Source organism: Podarcis cretensis (assembly GCF_951804945.1).
Source record: "Podarcis cretensis genome assembly, chromosome: 7".
Taxonomy (NCBI): Eukaryota; Metazoa; Chordata; class Lepidosauria; order Squamata; family Lacertidae; genus Podarcis; species Podarcis cretensis.
The window spans coordinates 47051223-47070121 of record NC_137176.1 but is presented as its reverse complement, the minus strand read 5'-3'; the positions used below and the strand labels follow the sequence as shown (position 1 = coordinate 47070121).

General features: G+C 42.8%; 1 protein-coding gene across 2 annotated transcripts in view; it reads right to left on the bottom strand.

Annotated features, from left to right (window-relative positions):
• The window catches only part of GREB1L (GREB1 like retinoic acid receptor coactivator), a 153921-nt gene that overhangs the window by 15023 nt on the left and 119999 nt on the right, over positions 1 to 18899 (bottom strand). The window contains exons 15-24 of one of the 2 annotated variants that reach the window (XM_079982606.1): positions 17784 to 17918; positions 16049 to 16246; positions 14878 to 15058; positions 13659 to 13851; positions 10988 to 11124; positions 9886 to 10225; positions 5469 to 5584; positions 3704 to 3948; positions 1437 to 1990; positions 529 to 631 (exon numbers count right to left, since the gene is read on the bottom strand). In XM_079982606.1, coding sequence (XP_079838732.1) covers positions 529 to 631; positions 1437 to 1990; positions 3704 to 3948; positions 5469 to 5584; positions 9886 to 10225; positions 10988 to 11124; positions 13659 to 13851; positions 14878 to 15058; positions 16049 to 16246; positions 17784 to 17918 — 2202 coding nt within the window. The remainder of the gene's footprint in view (positions 1 to 528; positions 632 to 1436; positions 1991 to 3703; positions 3949 to 5468; positions 5585 to 9885; positions 10226 to 10987; positions 11125 to 13658; positions 13852 to 14877; positions 15059 to 16048; positions 16247 to 17783; positions 17919 to 18899) is intronic. The other variant, XM_079982605.1, reaches the window with a different exon arrangement.

Here is an 18899-nt window from a genome sequence, read left to right as displayed (position 1 = left end):
CTCTAACAACAACTTAAAACTCACTCCCATTTTTACAGATGAAGGTCTGGTGCTGAGAGGTTGCATGCACATTCCATCTTTACAGCACATTCAAAGCACATTCTTTCCCTCACAGAGTTATAATCCCCAGCACCCTAAACAAACTAGACAGTAGCTTTCCTAGGAGTAAAACAGGGCCAAGATGTTAGAATAGTTTAAAAACCCCAGAGCTTGGGCAGTTCAACTTAGCAACTTTGAAAGCTAGGCAATTGTGTCTGAAAATATTCTTTATAGTTACATTATGTACATTATTTATGATGATCAAGGAGAATGTTGGACAAGGAGAATGCAAGTCTAACAAACTCATGCATTTCTAGTCCAATTTTCACTCATTTGTACAAATTGCAGAATGCACAGAAAAGTATACATTTCCTACAAAAGGTACACAAATCTTTGATAGCAGTATTTAAAAAAAAAATCCCTCTTCCCAGGGCACTCTGAAAGCTTCACCCCTTACATAAGAAATTATAATTGGACCTTAGTACTTACTAGTATTAATATATTCCTCATCATACACATCCACTTCCAACAACCTGATCAGCATGCGAAAGAGAATTCGTAGGAACTGCAAGTAAGAACCAGTTTTCCCAACCTAAACAAAGGGGGGAGGAAACTCTCAGAAAAATGTATAATCGGAGAAGTATTTTTGTCTGCTATGAACTTTCATTTGAAGATCTGCTAAAGTGGCCCAGCATGGCTCAACAACCATCACCAGTCACTATGCAGTTTAAGTCCCCATTTTTGTATTTGTCCTTTTGCAGAGAGAGCATTATGTGATCTTATGTCACATAATGCAACATCATCTTATTGTGATCAAAGGGAAAAGAATTAGAATTAGATAGATATCTAATTCAAGAAGGCTGTCCTTCTGCAGCAAAGCGGATACAGCAATACTGTGATACAATATTGGCCCAGTTCACAGTAAACCAGCTGGTGGCTTACCGTAAAGGAAGCTTACTGGGCTGTTTTGTCTCGCTATCACCTGCTTGAGGAGGAAACAAGCCATGATGCTTGGGGCTTAGCATTACATTTGAACCAGGAATCATAGTTTGTTTCACTCCAACAAACCACTGTAAGTAAATCTAGAGCAAACCTTTGCTGCAATGATCACACTAGTAGTTACTTTGCTCATATGCCACTGATATCAAGTCAACCCCCAGATTTGCTCTCACTTTCCAAAGTGTTCTATGCAGTGGTTTGCAGGATTATGCAAGCACAGGAATAAGGAAGCATGGAAGAAAAACAGTTGACTTTTCTTACTGGCATGCTTGTGTGTATCCTAACATGCCTTTCTATACCCTAAAGCCCGGCCCTTCTGAGCTGCTAAAATATTTTGACCCACCCCTAATGACCCTGAAATTTGAGAGCTGCCACAACAGTCCCAAAGAGGACATTACCTGCGGAGGTCCCGTTAGAAGCAGCCGCCGTGGGTGAAAGTTCCTGCCGCTGGTGGTATCCCCATGATTATTGTAGTCCACATGGTGCTGCCGAGCTGCAGTCCACTGCCTGTAGTACAAAGACTGCTCTTCACTGGCCATATCCTTGTGTATCAAAGGCCTCAGAGAGCTCACCCAAGACACATCGGCATGAGGCAAGAGAGAAGAGGAGAAAGGATGCTGTCCACTCTTCTGTGCACCAAGAAGGCAGTAGGCGGCTTTGGATAAGATCACAGTCCGGGGCAAGGACACCTGCAAAGCCTTGCCTTCTTTCACAGACTGGCCCGGCCACCGGAATGACTGGCTGACGGAGGAGGTTGCTGCTGACAGTTTAGAAGTGGTGCTGCTTGCTACCTGGTTGCCAAGAGAGTCACATTCTTGTTTCAAGGTCTCCCCGGCAGCAAACCCTTCATCAACTGAACTCTGGGCCACATTCTGGAAGTTCAGGGGTGGCGGTAACTTCTGAGACTTGTCCGTAGCACTGGAGGAGCTCACACCATTTTCTGCTATAGAACCTGAAAGAAAGAAAGAAACTGAAAAACACTCAGTCAGCTAAAGTACAGAATGTCACACACCTTTTCTGCCTTACAAGATTTATACAGTCACACCTCTGTTTACAGACGCTTCAGGTTGCGTTTTCTCAGGTTATGGACCAGCCAAAACCCGGAAGTACCAGAACGGGTTACTTCCAGGTTTCGGGGGTCATGCATGCGCAGAAGCAGCTAATCGCAACCCGCATGTGCACAGACACACTGCTGCGGGTTGAGAACGTGCATCCCCCACGGATCACGTTCGCAACCCAAGTGTCCACTGTACTGTAAATGACTTCATTCTGTTTATGGACACCACAAAAACGCAGGAGATGAAACGGTTGGTGAGTTAGTGAATTAGATCTAACCAGCCAGATCTTCTTCTGCTACAAATCTGAGAATTCTCATTTAAAAGTCTGATGACTGGCTGAAGTGTTAACAGGTGTGGCTGGCCCTATCACTGTATTCCTGCCTGTCTTGACACAGGCAACAACCTACAGGGTCTAAGACGGGCCAACTCTGACAGATGAGCAGGACTGACTGATGGCACTTGGGAAGCCTTGAGGCAACATACACTTTTTTTGCCCACGTTGTCTGATTTAAAACCACACAGGTAAAAATGGGCCACCTGGCGTTACAATGCCCCATCCACCTATCAAACTCATCCCTCAAACTCATGGAGATTAGAATCCAAGCATGCTGGCTGGCTGTAGCTCCCTACCCCTGTGTTAAACCATGCTTTGGCGATATGTCCGAAGTATCTTTAATCTGCTCCTGATTATGATTAAAGGGATAGCCCACATTTGTCATTAACTGATCATAGTTAAAGGGTTCAAATGTCTCCATGAGTCCAGAAAGGAGCATCCTACCACACACAGATTCTCCTGTTTTTATATAGCACTATGATGGGAAAAGCCATTACATCAATCCTGGTACGACTGCACTGGCTGCCAATTTGTTTCAAGTCCAAACTGGTTTTGACCTATAAAGCATTAAGCAGTTCAGGACCATAATGCCTCAACAACCACCTCTCTCCATATGAACCTAACCAGACTCTGCGATCATAATCTGAGGCCCTTCTTTGTGTGCCTCCTCCACCAGAGGTCCGTGACATGAGAATGGGCCTTTTCTGCAGTGGCTCCCCACCTGTGGAATACTCTCTCCAGGATGGTTTGGCTGGTGCTTTCATTAAATACCTTTCAGAAGCAAGCAAACATGTTCCTCTTCAACCAGGCCTTGGGCTAATTAACATCCTATGCCCTTTTAAATATGTTTGCAGAAGGGGTTGGGGAGAAGGGGGTTATTATTTTGTGTTGTTTTGTTTCTTCTTGTTTTTATTATGTATTTTGTGTTTTTAGCTTGTATTTTTAATGTTGTGAACCCCCCTGAGCTCTACAGATGAATGGTGGTATACAAAACAAATCAAATAAATAAATAAATAAATAAATAAAAGTCTGATTTTACATCACTTCCTTTCCACTTCCCCTCTATACCATCTTCCCCTTGTCCTCCTTCCCACTCTGAGATCTATGCCTCATTCCCATTCTTCTATTTTCTCTTATAAAAACTGAAATTGCTTCTTACATTCCTGCTTGCTTAACTGCTGACTATTCAGCACCTCCACAAAGTCCAATGTCTAAGAAAAAGAACACTCATTCCCAAGCAAGGACAGTATGGAATGGTAAATACACAGCCAACCTGAAGTTCCAGTCACAGCACTGCTGTTACTCTGAGGTCTCTCCAAGTCAATCAGCAGCTCATCCGTATCATTCTCACTGACACTGGCCTTTTCCTGCTCCTTTTCACTAAGGTCTAGAGCTACAATGGGTCCTCGGATTGCTTCCTTTGAAACATAGCAGCATGCCAGGCCCACTTCTTGTTCTAAGGCAGTGCGAGTTAAATAGCTTGAGTCAATCAGCCGAAGATCACAATATTTCAGGGATCTGGAAAATCAATATATAAGGATTTAACAAGGGGTGCATTATTGCATTATTATTATTATTATTATTATTATTATTATTATTATTTCAATAAAACATTTTGGGCTGTGGTTTAAGCAATATGCATGCACTCTGAAGCGCATCAATAACCTGTACTGGAAAAAAGGAGATGCAGTTTTTAGTTCACAAGAAACATACTGCTTTCTCAAGTTACACTAGAAAGCAGATGACTGGAATGCGGGAACGAGGGAATCCATAGAACTATGGGATGGAGTCTTCATTTGATCTTTTCTATTTGGAAAAAGCTGCTGTTTCGGTCTTTTACTTTCTGATTTGACACAGCAAAATGTTTTCCCCTTTCTTGGTACCAACCCCCCTGGCCTCAAGAGAGCCAGTGTGGTGTAGTGGTTAAGAGCAGTAGACTCGTAATCTGGGGAATTGGGTTTGCATCTCCGCTCCTCCACATGCAGCTGCTGGGTGACCTTGGGCCAGTCACACTTCTCTGAAGTCCCTCAGCCCCACTCACCTCACAGAGTGTTTGTTGTGGGGGAGGAAGGGAAAGGAGAATGTTAGCCGCTTTGAGACTCCTTCAGGTAGTGATAAAGCGGGATATCAAATCCAAACTCCTCTTCTTCTTCAAGGCCCCAGTGTTGGCCTGAGGAGGACTCCAATTCAGATGGCACCCCAATAGCCCCACTTGAGGAACAGCCATTAGCACCCTCCTTCTACACTGCCCCAGCTTGAGGATGTGGCTCTTCCATAATTCCCAGAGTCTGAGAATGATTCCGTTGCAGCTTTTCATGCTCCACAACCACACAAATCGGAATGTAAAAGACCAAAACAGCAGCTTTTTCAAATATAAAAGTATGCAATCATGGTAATCAAACCCTCATATCAAAAGTAGAAAACCAAACTTAATTAACAAGAGCAGAACAACAGTTTGCAAAAATTCAACATGAAGCTTTGGCTACGGAGTCAAAACCTTCATATACATTATAGTCTGTGTTTAAAAGCCTGACTGTGTCTATCCATGTATCCTGTGGCCTGCAGAAGACGTAGCAATGAATAGTGGAGCCTCAGCCAGGCCAGGTGAATCAGGACCCTGGTCTTTTCCCAGGCTGAGAGTTATCTAAAGCCTTAAGGCTAGCATGCCCCTGTTGAATTTTTTTAAACCGTTGTTATGCTCCTGTTAATCAAGTGTGATTTTCTACTTTTGATATCAGTGTTTTATTACCAGGATTGCATACTGCCCTGATAACTCTGCTGAAAAGCAGAATAAATACTTTTAAATAAAATAATTGTGAAACCATTGAAATGAATAAGCAAATAAATAATTGAAATATTCATTTCAGTCAAGAACATATATTTTCACAATGAGGTTGTGCATTTTACAATGAGGGTGTGCGAGAGACTAAAAAAGTGTTACCTTTGCAGATAATCACATAAAATAAGTGGTTAGAAGTTATGCATATATTTTAAGATGCTTTTGAAATAACATTTGCACTGTAGAATTCGGAGCATACCTGGGAAACGTTTCCCCTAGTGGATCCTTGCCAGTTAAAACAACAATGCAAGGCAGACCTTCTAAATCCTGGTAAGTATGAGGAAGCCAATCCTCCCGCTCATTTCCTCTCCAGGCCTGTGAGAAAAGAACAACAAGAAAGCTTGGGATCCACTGCATACGTATTCAAATTAAGTCATTCTCTGAGGCTAGCTGAATGCTGACGGGTTTGTTGCATCTCTCTGAAGGACACCAGACTTGCAAAGCTCATTTTTTCTGGGATGACAGCAAGCCAGATTGGACTGTGGCTTTGTGGTGTGTGTTAACCCTTTGCTGCAGTCCCAGCTGGAATGGGGGAGGGGGAAGCTGTGTGTGCTATTCATTTTGTGAATAGCTGGCATGGGTGAGGAGCAATTCCTTTTTTAAAAAAAAATTATTCATTTTTATCTTTAGCAATTATCATCACAAATAAATCATAATCATGTATACACAGGATTCTCTGAATAACTGGACTTCCCTCCACCCCTCCATGGTTTCCATCATTATTCTTTTCCAACTGCATCTTATAATGTTCACCATACTTTCTTACTACAGTGGTACCTTGGTTCTCAAACTTAATCCTTTCCAGGAGTCCGTTTGACTCCTGAAACTGTTCAAAAACCAAGGCGCAGCTTACAAATGGCTGCAGGAGCTTCCTGCACTCAAGCGGAAGCCCCGTCGGACATTCGGCTTCCGAAAAACGCTCACAAACTGGAACACTTACTTCCGGGTTTGTGGCGTTCGGGAGCTGATATGTTCGAGAGCTAAGCCGTTTGAGTACCAAGGTACCACTGCCTATGAATTAAGCAGTAGACCACTTTCTTTCCTTGCAATTCAATGTGTTTAAAGCTGTATTGTGCTTCGTTACCTGTTCCAAATAACTGGGCAAGTTTTATTTGATATTTTGCTGCAAGAATGTACATTTTTATTTTTGAAATTTCCTGATTAAAACAATCCATATCTGCAATCCGTATGCATTTCCTCCTTCTCTCCTTGCTGAAGTATACATGGCTTTGGAACTGTACAGTATTTTCAAGGAAATAACAAAATGCAGGACTCTCTCTGTCACATACTCTGTCCTAAGACACACCCCTCACCATCCCTAATTTATACCCTTGAGTGGTTTTGCCTGGCTGGAATGTGTCCTTGAATTCTGATAATGCTTCTTACTTGCCTGGATAGAGGATAGAGTAGGATGAGGGATGCGTGCTTGTGAAGGAAACAGGCTACTCTGCAAAGGTAAAATTCAATTCACTTTTACTCCAGGCCCTGCCTGCATATGGTCTCAAGAAGGTTTCTCCAGAAGGTGGCCCTCAAGCTGGAAAAAAGCTTCCCTTCCCCTACTATAATGGCTAACATTTGCAGCTAAAGAATCTAACCATGCCCATCTGAATGAAGAGCAGAAGTTGGGGCAAAACTAGGCTTTATTTCACCCAGTTTGGCACCCTCACAACATGCGTTTGTGTACACACACACACAGGCTTGGAGCCTCAATGGTGTCCCGCTGGAGCATTGACCTCGGGCAAAAAACCTGGCAAGCCCCCCAACCCACTCCGTAGCTACGGTTCTGAGCAGAACATATACTTTCAAATAAGAAGCAGAAACACAGCACAAACCAACAACACCCAGTGGTCATTAAAAATGAGGTGGAGTCTCTTTCAAGGGTGTTTATCTTAAGAAAAGCTGTCCTTAACATGTGTGCACAGTAAGGAAGAAACTTTCCACAACAGCTTCCCCTCTACTATTTGCTGCTCTCTATCCAATGTTTTTTATCTCTTTCTGCCTCCCTCATACATATTCTACACACCACGAGTATTTTCGTTCGATGCAAAAGAATAGGTCAGAAATTAAACACTTCAGTGGATAAGTGAGTCAATATGGGGCTCGGCTTTTTGGTAGTTTCCACTGTGAAAAGGCCTGTGACTAATTCCTTTCTCTGACCTGGGGCAGAAGCCATTTCTTCTATTAGAGATCTACTTTCTTTCTCCACACAATTCAGCCTCTGGTGCTATGCATAACTGGAAATAATATAGTTATGTGCAGCACATAACTGGAAATAATACAAATTGGGCTGTGCCCACTGGGGGAACTCACAAAGCTCCCTGCTCAAGAGCACATCACAAGCTTCTATTATTCTGCTCCATTGGCTGTGCTCAGATGTATTTAGATGTCTAAAATACAGTGGTACCTCGGGTTTCAAACTTAATTCGTTCCAGAGGTCCATTCTTAACTCAAAACAGTTCTTAACATGAGGTACCACTTTCGCTAATGGGGCCTCCCACTGCTGCCGCTGCCGCTGCCTCCGCTGTGCAATTTCTGTTCTCATCCTGAGGTAAAGTTCTTAACCAGAGGTACTCCTTCCGGGTTAGCGGAGTCTGTAAGCCGAAGTGTTTGTAACCCGAAGCGTTTGTAACCCAAGGTACCACTGTATAATCATCCTGAAGGGCATGTATGTAACAGCAGGTTATCTGTCTCAAGTGCAGGCTGATGCATCACTTGAGACTGAAATGAGAGGGAAAGACATGAATAGGAGTTTTGGCTGCCAAATCACAGACTACATTATCTTCAAACTGGCTTCTTCCCTAGTGATAAATTGATAATCCATCCACTCTTTGTACCTCATTACTTGCGAACACAGCATTTTGTTCTTCAGTGTTTTAAACACTGAATTATTTTGTTTTTAACAGAAAAAAGTAAGTTGCATAATGCTACTTGTTATGAACAGAAAGCTGCATGATGCATCCTGTTCTACTAAGAGTTTGATCCAATGAATGTCTATAAAAAGCCATTACAGCACCAGCACTTGTACCAATGCAAGCTAGTTAGCAGTCCAGTTTGCACATAGCACTAAGCTAAGTGATGACACAGTACGAACGAGAAGGCTCCCAGTACTGCAGTCACTGCCTTCCTCTCCAGACTTCGTTGCTACTGCTCTATTATTATTTATTGACTTTATATACCACCCTATACCCGGAGGTCTCAGCAGTTCACAGAATAAAATCAAAATAATAAAAACCACATAATGCATAATCAAAATAAAAACAACAACCCAATAACCCCCCTCCAAAAACCCCCACATTTTAAAAGGGCATAGGATGTCATTCAAATCAACCAAAGGCCTGTTTAAAATGGAATGTGTTTGCCTGGCGCCTAAAGGTGCAAAATGTAGGTGTGGTTTTACCACTGCCTCCTTCCAACAGATATAACACTAAGCCAAACTATGGTTTAGCCCTCAGTTGCACAGCAGCCATAATCTTCAGTCCAGGAACCTACACATATGCTCATTTGCACTCAGCGACTAACCGGCTCAGGAGCCCGGTGTGGCGTGTGCGTCCTGCAGCCAGGGGTGGGGCGCGCTGCGTGGAGCCTCTCCACCACCTCCCACTCAGCTGTAGGGCGGCTGAGGGAGAGGCGGTTGGCAGACACAAGCCCCACGTTGCCGTTTTAGGCAGTGCGGAGCCTGCAGCGCCCAAGCCACCACGTCACTCCCAGGAGAGTGTGTGACGCGCAGTGCCAGCTGTGTTTTGTTACGTTTGTTGACTGAACTAAAAAGTTTCATGAGCCCAATTTTATTATTATTTTTTAAAAGTCATATTTTTATCATTTTGTCACCCCCCCCCTCCCCAGTGATGCCACCCAGGGTGGCCCACACACCCCTTCCTCTGCCACTGTTTGCACTAAGCCAGACATAGACAAACTCAGATTTTTGGGATTACAACTTCCATGATCCCTAGCCCAGTGGTCAGGGTCGAGGTTGCCTATGCCTGCACTAAGCCATGGTTTGGCTTAATGTTATGTGCAAATAGGGTCAGTATCCTATTCCCAATACTGTGCCCTATCTGTACAATGGCTCTTCATGTTTGTAAGTTAACATTAGATTTTGTGTCTGCAACTGTACAAGAGTACACAGCAGGGGAAGATCCTTGACTCTGTCACTATTTGTTGACTCTTGTCCACCATATCCCCTTTCTCCCCATGTTACTTCTCCCAAGACTTTCCATGGTCTCCTTTGCTAGCACAGTTGCACTGGTCTCATTTTGCAAAATCCTGAATGTTTTGATGTCTCAGCAAGTCCATGTATGACATGATAGCTCAAAACACCTGCAACTATGTATTTTTTTTCTTTGCAAGTGGACTGTATGAAATCATTCACCAATGACTTTCACATGAGTTCAGTGGTAACGGGTCTGTTTTTGCTTACTCAGAACATTGTAAAGCACGGTACAGTAAGGCAGTATCTGAATGAGTGAGTCCAGTCAAAAGTAGCTTATTACATTGTCTCTTCTCCATGGGAAATTTAAACACACATCAACAAATGACCATGAGTACACTTATTGCATGCAAACCTGTAAGTTCTATGTAATATGTAACAAAAAAGCAAACAAGCCACCTAAGCTAACCTTTAATCGCTTCACAAAGTGCTTGGCAACAGTAAGTTCTGAAGCTGGGTTCCCCAAGATGATCTCAAACCGATACTGCAGGCCTAGTTTATCTCGAGCTTCTTGCAGCCTCTCTTTTGCCAGCATTGCCAGCTGCACAGAGGGAATCCTGATGACAAGCATGTGGCCACGGCCATTCTTATCCTTGCCGGGTGCAGTGATGATGTCATCCATTATGCTGAGAGTCTCAGGTGTGCTGTGGTCCCTGAGGGAGGCCATGGTGGTGAGGGCCATCAATGCTTCCAAATACTGCTGAATAAGCAGATAGCAGCGAATCACCATGCTGTGCAGCCTGGGGTACCTTGAAAAGAGCACAGCTTAGTTTTAATTAGTCAAGTTAGTATGTGCTGGTCTGATGTTGGGTCCAAACATCAGACAAAAGAAAAGGAAGAGGCATAGCCTGGGACTCTTAAAAGTATTCTCATTTTAATTATATGATTAATCATATAAGCGCTGTGTTTGCATACATTTCTATACTGCTAGCAGAATTATAGACAGACCCTAAACATCACAGTCTAATCCAATCCAATCCAATTCAGAGGTTAAGTCCCACTATGTTCAGTGGAGATTATTCCATAGCATGTATCTGAAGGAGTGTCTCCACCCTCATCGTTTTACCTGGACACTGAGGTCCAGCACTGAGGGCCATCTGGTAGTTCCCTCACTGCGAGAAGCCAAGTTCCAGGGAACCAGGCAGAGGACCTTCTTGGTAGTGGCACCCACCTGTGGAACGCCCTCCCACCAGACCTCAAAGAGAATAACAACTACCAGACTTTTAGAAGACATCTGAAGGCAGCCCTGTTTAGGGAAGCTTTTAATGTTTGATGCATTACTGTATTTTAATATTTTGCTGGAAGCCTCCCAGAATGGCTGGGGAAGCCCAGCCAGATGGGCGGGGTATAAATAAATTATTATTATTATTATTATTATTATTATTATTATTATTATTAAGGACTGAATATCCTTTCCTGCTCACTGCTCATTAGGATGGGGAATTAGACATTCCTCTTTCTAGACACGCATACTCATGGACTTAGCTAAATACTATTCCAAAAGCATTTACCTCTCTAACAGTGTATTCACCATTTTTTCAAAGGTTTCATCACATCTCAGAAGAGGGCTTGTGATTCCCCACTGCAGAGATTTGCTGTATTCATTCAAGCCAAAATACAGCTTCTCATCTTGGCTCAGTTCCTCCTGCTCCAAACAGAGATAATGCAAATAATGTGATTCTTAAGAGTGTATACTTGTCCTGTATACAAAACATGTGTTTTTCGCTTCCCCTTGAAAATTATCATTATGTTCATACATCTTATAAATGGCCTTTTCCCTTCATAAACAAGGTTATGAAATAACATTTGTTCAATACAGCCACCACCATATTGCCCACAGATTCTGTAGCTGAATGAAGAACTATAAATAGTCCCAAATAATGGATTATATAGAACTCCACGGACGCGGGTGGCACTGTGGTTAAAACCTCAGTGCCTAGGACTTGCCGATCGTATGGTCGGCGGTTCGAATTCCCACGGTGGGGTGAGCTCCCATTGTTCGGTCCCAGCTCCTGCCCACCTAGCAGTTCGAAAGCACTCTTAAGTGCAAGTAGATAAATAGGTACCGCTTTATAGCGGGAAGGTAAACGGCGTTTCCGTGTGCTGCGCTGGTGTTGGCTCGCCAGAGCAGCTTCGTCATGCTGGCCACGTGACCCGGACGTGTCTCCGGACAGCGTTGGCCCCCGGCCTCTTAAGTGAGATGGGCGCACAACCCTAGAGTCGGACACAACTGGCCCATACGGGCAGGGGTACCTTTACCTTTATTATAGATCTCCACATCAGTTAGTTTATCCTAAAATCCCTTTATGAGGGAAGTAGTTTAATGTAGGGATGCCTTCAAAGACAGACCCAAAGCTCAAATGATTTCAGAATGCAGCAAGTGGACTGCTAACATGGACCAGGAGATGGTCTCACATCGCACCTCTTTTGTAACAGCTTCACTGGCTTCCTGTTTGTTTTCTGGCTCAATTCAAAGTGCTGGTGCTTACTTCTAAAGTCTTACATGGCTTAGGACACAGGTATCTGCTGGACCATCTTCTCCTCTTACAATTCACCTGAGATCTAGCTCTGAGGCTCTTTTCTGGGGGCTCCCAACATCAGCAGTAAGGCAGGTGGCAACCAGGGAGAGAGCTTTTTTGGAAATGGCACCCTATCTGTGAAGTGAGGCTTTCCCAGTGAGGATTGCTGCTCCCCACTTCATTATCATTTTTGGTGCAAGGCAAATACCTTTCTCTCTCCTCCCCCCTCCCCTGGCTTTTAAACACTGCTAACATTTAAAGTTATTAATTCATTTAAGTTGCTGTGAGCTCTTACTGGCTGGAGGTGGAGTTCTTTTCATCCTACGTATAAAAAAACCCATTTATTATTATTCTAATGCAAATATTTAAGTGTCTTATGAATGGTGATATGCTTTGTACTATGGTTAAATGCTTAATTCTGGTAGCTGCAGTTTATTTGTTTGGAGATGCCCTATTCCCCTTCCAGTGTGGTTTAACAATCTCCTCACAGGGCACTCAGAAATGTAGCTCTGTAAGTAGAATAGGGGACCTCCTAACAAGTCTCAGCACCTTTAATAAACTACAGTTCCCAAAATTCTTTGGGGGAAGCCATGACTGTTTGAAGTGGTATCTTAGCACTTTAAATGTAAGGTGTGAATGTGGCCAAAGCTGGGAAGGAGGGAAACACCTTTGGCAGCTAGCAGTACTGTACTGGAAGAGAATGTCACTAGTGATCAGAGCCATTAGAAGGGGCTAATCCAATTGGTGTTCTGAGAGTTCTTGGGTAAAATCAAGGGGGTCCTGTGAGGTGGCCACAGAGGCTGTGGACAACAAAGCATAGAAAGCCAGATGAAGCGTCAAATAATTTGTTGGAGGTGGAGTCAGGCAGAGGACAGCTTAAAGGGGAAAGACAGAAGAAGAGACTTAACTGAAGAGACAGAAGCTGCCAGAAGCTGAGGAGTCTGGTAAGCAGCTGAGTGTGAGAGGTTGAAGAAAGTTTAAAATGGGAAGGACCAGAAGTGCAATAAGGGGTGGAAGGTTCCAGAGGAGTTGTGCTCAAGAAAGTAGAGAGACTTCAACAAGCAAGCAGCTGGAAAACTAAAGCCAGCCTTCAGGGTGGCGGTCCTGACCAAAGTGAAAGATTCTCTTCAGAAAGAAGTCTGCAATGTGGCTGAAGATCGATCAAGTCCATGAGAAGCAAAGCGTGGGCTGGGCCAGAGAGAAGACTTCAGTCCAGAAACCAACTGCACTCTGTGAGTACTAGCTGGGGTAAAGAGACAGAGGAATTAGGCCCTTAATTTAAATAGGGCAGTGGTGGGGTGTTTTAGTTGTTCTATAATATTTGTATTTTTGAAGTCTTTTGTAAGCACTCTGTGGATGTCAATTGGCTGTTTAAAGATGGGCTATACATCACAGAAAATAAATGAAGTTGGCACCACTAACAACCAATTTCTGGGATTTACCAAAGCATACGAAGCAACTGGTAGGCGAGACAGCGACCAAGTTGAGCATTATATGAATCCTATCCCTTCTTAGATGCCATCAGAGCTTGACTTTAGACCTGATTAGATCAGCAGACGAAATCAATTCCCACTTTATGATAACAGCAGAGACAAAGACCAAAGATGCTCATAAAAGCACATAAAAGCTTCCTAAAAGCTATTATAACATTTAGACCTCTTACCATGTTGCCTAACTGTATCCAGTGTACCTCATTGGCGGAGCTGATTCTGGATTGCAGAGTTTGAAGAGCGTATGGGAAAGAACTCACTTGGAGGACAAGGAGGTTGAAAGCTTCAAGTACCTCTCTGCAATTTATCATTCTGTCAGCCAGTCCATGACTAGGCTCCCCATGGGATAGAGAACTTGAGATGGCACTAGGAAAAGCAACAAGACATTTCATTTTTAATGTCTGCTTCGTGTTCTGTAGATCAAAACAAAAACAAAAAGATTACAACAGGAGCTACAGAAGTCACTTAGGCCACAAAGAATCAGGAACTACTTAAACATGGGGTTGGTGTACAAATATTGGCTTAATGTCCCCTACTCCACTCTATAAATTAAGGTTTCATGTAAATATTTGTGGTGCAGTGCCTGTTTATAAAATTACTAATTGGTGGTACCAGTTATATAAAAAGTGGTTTTGTGTTTTTCAGGAGGTTGGGGAAGAAAAGAAAAAGCTAGTAAGTTTGAAGCAGAGGTGAGCAGCATACAGGCCCCAAAGTGGGGAATTTAAAGTGTGGGTCATGCCATATCATATGGCCTATTCTGAATCTCTGGTACCCATTGTCAGCATCCTAATGCTATGAACACCATGACTCTGCCCATTTTGCAAAATCTGGTCTTAAGGCAGTCAGTCGCAACAAGACATAGTACAGATAAGGGTAAAGGTACCCCTGCCCGTACGGGCCAGTCGTGTCCGACTCTAGGGTTGTGTGCCCATCTCACTTAAGAGGCCGGGGGCCAGCGCTGCCCGGAGACACTTCCGGGTCACGTGGCCAGCGTGACGAAGCTGCTCTGGCGAGATAGTACAGATAGAACAGAGCATACCACTGTCACTGGGCAGGATTTTTGAAACCCATGGCGGTATAAATGAGGGAGCTGCTATGGAAGTGATCCAATGAACACAAGTGGCTGCCCAATTGCCATTTATCTACAATATTCCACAACACAAGCCTTTCACCATGTAGAGCCATAATCATTTTGGGTATCTTCCTGTGTCTTTAACAGCAGCATGTGGCAGGAAGGTGTCTGACAGATATGGTTCATTCTGTACTGCAGTGACGGGTGCACTTGTTTCAACTTACTAAAAACCTAAGAGCTCATACTTACACCTACAATTTGAATGAAAACCTACAGTATAATATTAACTGTTAATATATGCTTTACTTTGAAGGAATTACCTTGTTAAATCCACATGGGCACTGTCATGCACCAGCACAAAAAGGGTATACGGATTCTGCTTTACCCGTCTCATGAAAACATCAAACTTGGTTTGAATATCATTGTCTAGCCGCACCACATATTTTTCAGCTCGTTGGTAAGCTGCTCCAGTTTCTTCAAGTCCCAAGTCTACAAGAACACCTGGAGGAAGAAACGGCAGAGACAGGAACTTTGCTTTTGCCCAATAAACAAACAAACAAGTTCTGGAGATGCCAAAAACAGGCTACAGAACGGATCAAATGCCAACTCAGCCATGAAACTCAACATATAGGAAAAACTCTGTTAGTGTTCACATGCCATGCATGGTAAGCTAGGATTCCTGGTTTAGCCTGGGTTATTGTGACTAAGTAGCACACTGTCACACAGAGATAATTTTGTCCAAACCTCTCTTCAAACAAACCAGGAAGCAACAATTAACTTGGCTTCCTGTGATGTGTACTAGATTATTGCTCCCAAACCAGGATTTGTGATTCAAAATTTGTTTTATGATCCTGCCTTGTTTGGGAGCATGATGCCAGAATGCTGGGTTTGCACATGGCGGGAAGCCAAGCCTAACTGCAGCTTCAGAACAAACTTTCTTCACTAACAATATTATCTATATATCAAATATGTATAACTTCTCTCAAATGCCCTAGGCTACATTTCATTGCCAGATTTGTTCAATGTCACTGTGTGTATTTTGTAAAACTATGAATGTCAGAAATTATACTGTGCACAAAATTCAGGAACCTAAGAGTGTTTAGTTCATTTTTTAAAAATCAAATTTATAGTTCCTAAAGGCTGACAAGGAAGATGAAATCTTAAATCCCAAAAGCAGAAGCAAAGAGACAAGCAAAGTTTCCATTGGGGCACAATATCAGTTCCCTAAGAATCCATGTTCCAGCCAGTGAGTGATTAGGTGAAACAGAGTTATGAAACAATAAGGAAATGCTTATCAAGACACCTGATTTGCGTAAGATATATAAGACACGGACATAATCTTTTCTTTGATGCAGAATTCACAGGAGCACAGCTACAGATTACATCATGATCTTTTGTATTTTGGTTTTATTTCATTAAGAATTCAGTCCAGACATATATAAAACGCTTTGTTGGATTTAATATGCTGCTTTTCTCCTTGCTTTCTTTTACCTGATTGTCGAATCCGTTGAATGGTCTGTTGGACCAGCACCTCTGAACGAGGGACTACAACAATGAAATCTACTTTGCTGAAGTGACCCAGATCCAGGCTTTGGTTGCCACTGTCTGCAATGGCGCATACCTGTGACAAGAGCTTTCTGGCAATTGTGAGTTGTGGCTGATAAATTTGGAATGTTTCAGTGTCCAAATCTAGGAGAAAAAAGAACTACAATTTAGCTTCTGGGTGCCAGAAAATAGTCGAGAGATGCCCATTAATTATTTTCTGTTTCTGAAGCTAAACAGGCCTGGTCAGTACATGGAAGAGAGCTGAATGGAACTTAGTCTCAGGTGAAGTGTGTAGACCAGTAGTGATTTGGATCTGGCAGGCAGGCCAGATCCTGGGTTCTGCCACCCTCAGCAGACCACTTTGTCAAGGGGGCGTGTCAGTCACCTGGCACTGCCAGGACATCAGGTGACTCAAAGGAAAATCCATGTTGAGTCAAGTATGGCTTGAAGTCACCACCCATAAGTCAGTAAGTGCTGACTTTAAGCTCCCTTTTTTGTGAATTTTGCCACACTATGAAATTCCCTATGGGGAAACTGATAGCAGAGCTGACTCAAGCAAGCTCTCAGCTGATCAGGTGGGACAGCAAATCTGCCTTGCCATTGAACACTCTGGAGTGCACTTTAAGGCTCCTAATTGTGCACTGACAACCTCACATATGATGTCAGATACATGACAGGTGGCGTTGGTGTACATGAAAAGGCCTTGCAGGTCAAACTGGGACCCACAGGGTCAAACTGGGACCCACAAGCGGATGGCTCTTCATGCCTGGTAGATAAGCAGTAGGCTAATTACAAAAATCATTTTTTAAATATTCTGGAAGGAGAAATTCCATTTCTGTGTAGGGACAAGTGTAGCAAAATGGACCTTGTGACCCAGCACTTTTCAATCCAGAAACAGCAGATAAATAAATATTTTAAAAATAGTAATATTACATAGTGACTGTGACTTGTTTAAAAAACAGCTTCATACAAGTGTTTTGGTTGCTAACGCATAAAACTGCAGTAGATGTGGGCAGTAACACATCCTGAATCACTTTTTAAATACCCTCCGTGGACCCAAAAACCACACAGGAAACTTTTTTAACACCCTTCTCGCTTCATTCATACCACACTGGAAACAACTTTCTAAGATTATAATAGGTGGTTACTGTTATGGCATTTTGTTATCAGCAGCCTGCTATGAATTTATTTGCCATACTTGGGCTATTTCATTTTTTGGTGATTCTTTGAAAGAGCTTACAGTTAACAGAAAATAGTTGTTAGCTTTACTCGCTAGGGCCCCAATAATGGGCAGAAGACCTGGTAGTTGTCTGGACCCTCTCAGCATTATTGAGCCCAGTCACACACACACACACACACACACACACACACACACCATCCTGCACATTAGTGCAGCCAGCCAACTATTCGCAAATTCAGTATAAACCTGGTAGAAGATACTACAACTGTGGAACTACTGACACCACTTCCCCTTGCTCCCCCCCCCCCAAATTAGGATGTGGTGGCAATATTTCTATGCCAAGCAAATACCATGTTTTCTGTGACTTCATAGTCTGGGCCAGTGTAATGAGAGCAGGGTAGAATCTTAATAGAGCAATCTTTTATATTCTCCAATTCCCAGGTGAAGGCTAACATTTGGTTTCCACATAAAGTGTTTTGTTTTTCATAAGGAAGCCCTTACCTAATTCTTGGGTGGAAACCATGGCAGCTGCTTCTTGAGATGACACACATTCACTGACATCCCCATTGAATGGGATTACAACGTTATCTCCTCGTCTCTGTTGTATTGTCTCTAACAACTTGTCCAGTTCATCGCCTAGTAAAGAACTTTCTTTTAGAACAATAAGGTAGATTAAAAGGTATACCACATCCCTATGAAATCTTTCCAAGAAACGGTGTAAATAAACACCATGCCACTATTGAACACCTATCCAGCATTTCCCATCCAAATACTGCTGAACAAATGAAGATTAACAAAAAGGTTAAAAGGCAACCAGAGCTGTCCAATCTGCTCTTTTAACATCAGTGGTTAGGTCATATAATAAGTAACATTTGCAATGGAATTGATGGAATTGCTTTGTGATGGTTCTGTTTCTTCCTAACAAGCAGGTTCCAGAATTAGTGCTGAGAAGACTGCTCCCACTCTGAGTTATACCCTACATATTTCCACTAGGTTCAAGCTTATATTCTATGCTTTTTAAAAGCCCAACAAAACCACTGGGAGAGTTCATCTAGATGGAGGCATCACAAAAATGCAGATTATGCTAAATTCTATTTTCCCTTTTCACTAATGGGCTGAATGATGGTTCAGTCAAGACAAGAGAAAGCTATTTACAGTGGAGGACTTGAGAGAATGGCTAGCTGGTGAAGTCCTTGTGGTAGACTGGCTCATTCTCTTCACTAAGGAAAAGAATCTTCTCTACACTTCTCTAAAGATGTCTGTTCCCACATGAACCTGCTTAAATGCTGAGATCAACTTCAAGAGCACTTCTCCAAGGACTGCCCACCTCTGGAACTGAAGCAAGTGACAGCAGGAGAAAGGGTCTTTTTAGAAATCCTGAAATGAATCAGTTTCTTTTATTTGTATAGGACTTTTAACTTGTTTCAGTGCTGTTTCTTTTTAGGCTTTTAGTTGTACTTGTTTGTAGCTGCTGATTTTTCTATTGGTTTTACTTATAAACTGTGAGTTGCTCTGAAAATGTTAAATATTTTTAAATCAAACAAAACAAATTAAGCCAACTATTGGGCTTGACATTGCTGTAAAGTGTCTCAGTTAGCTTCCATGACCCAGAATGCC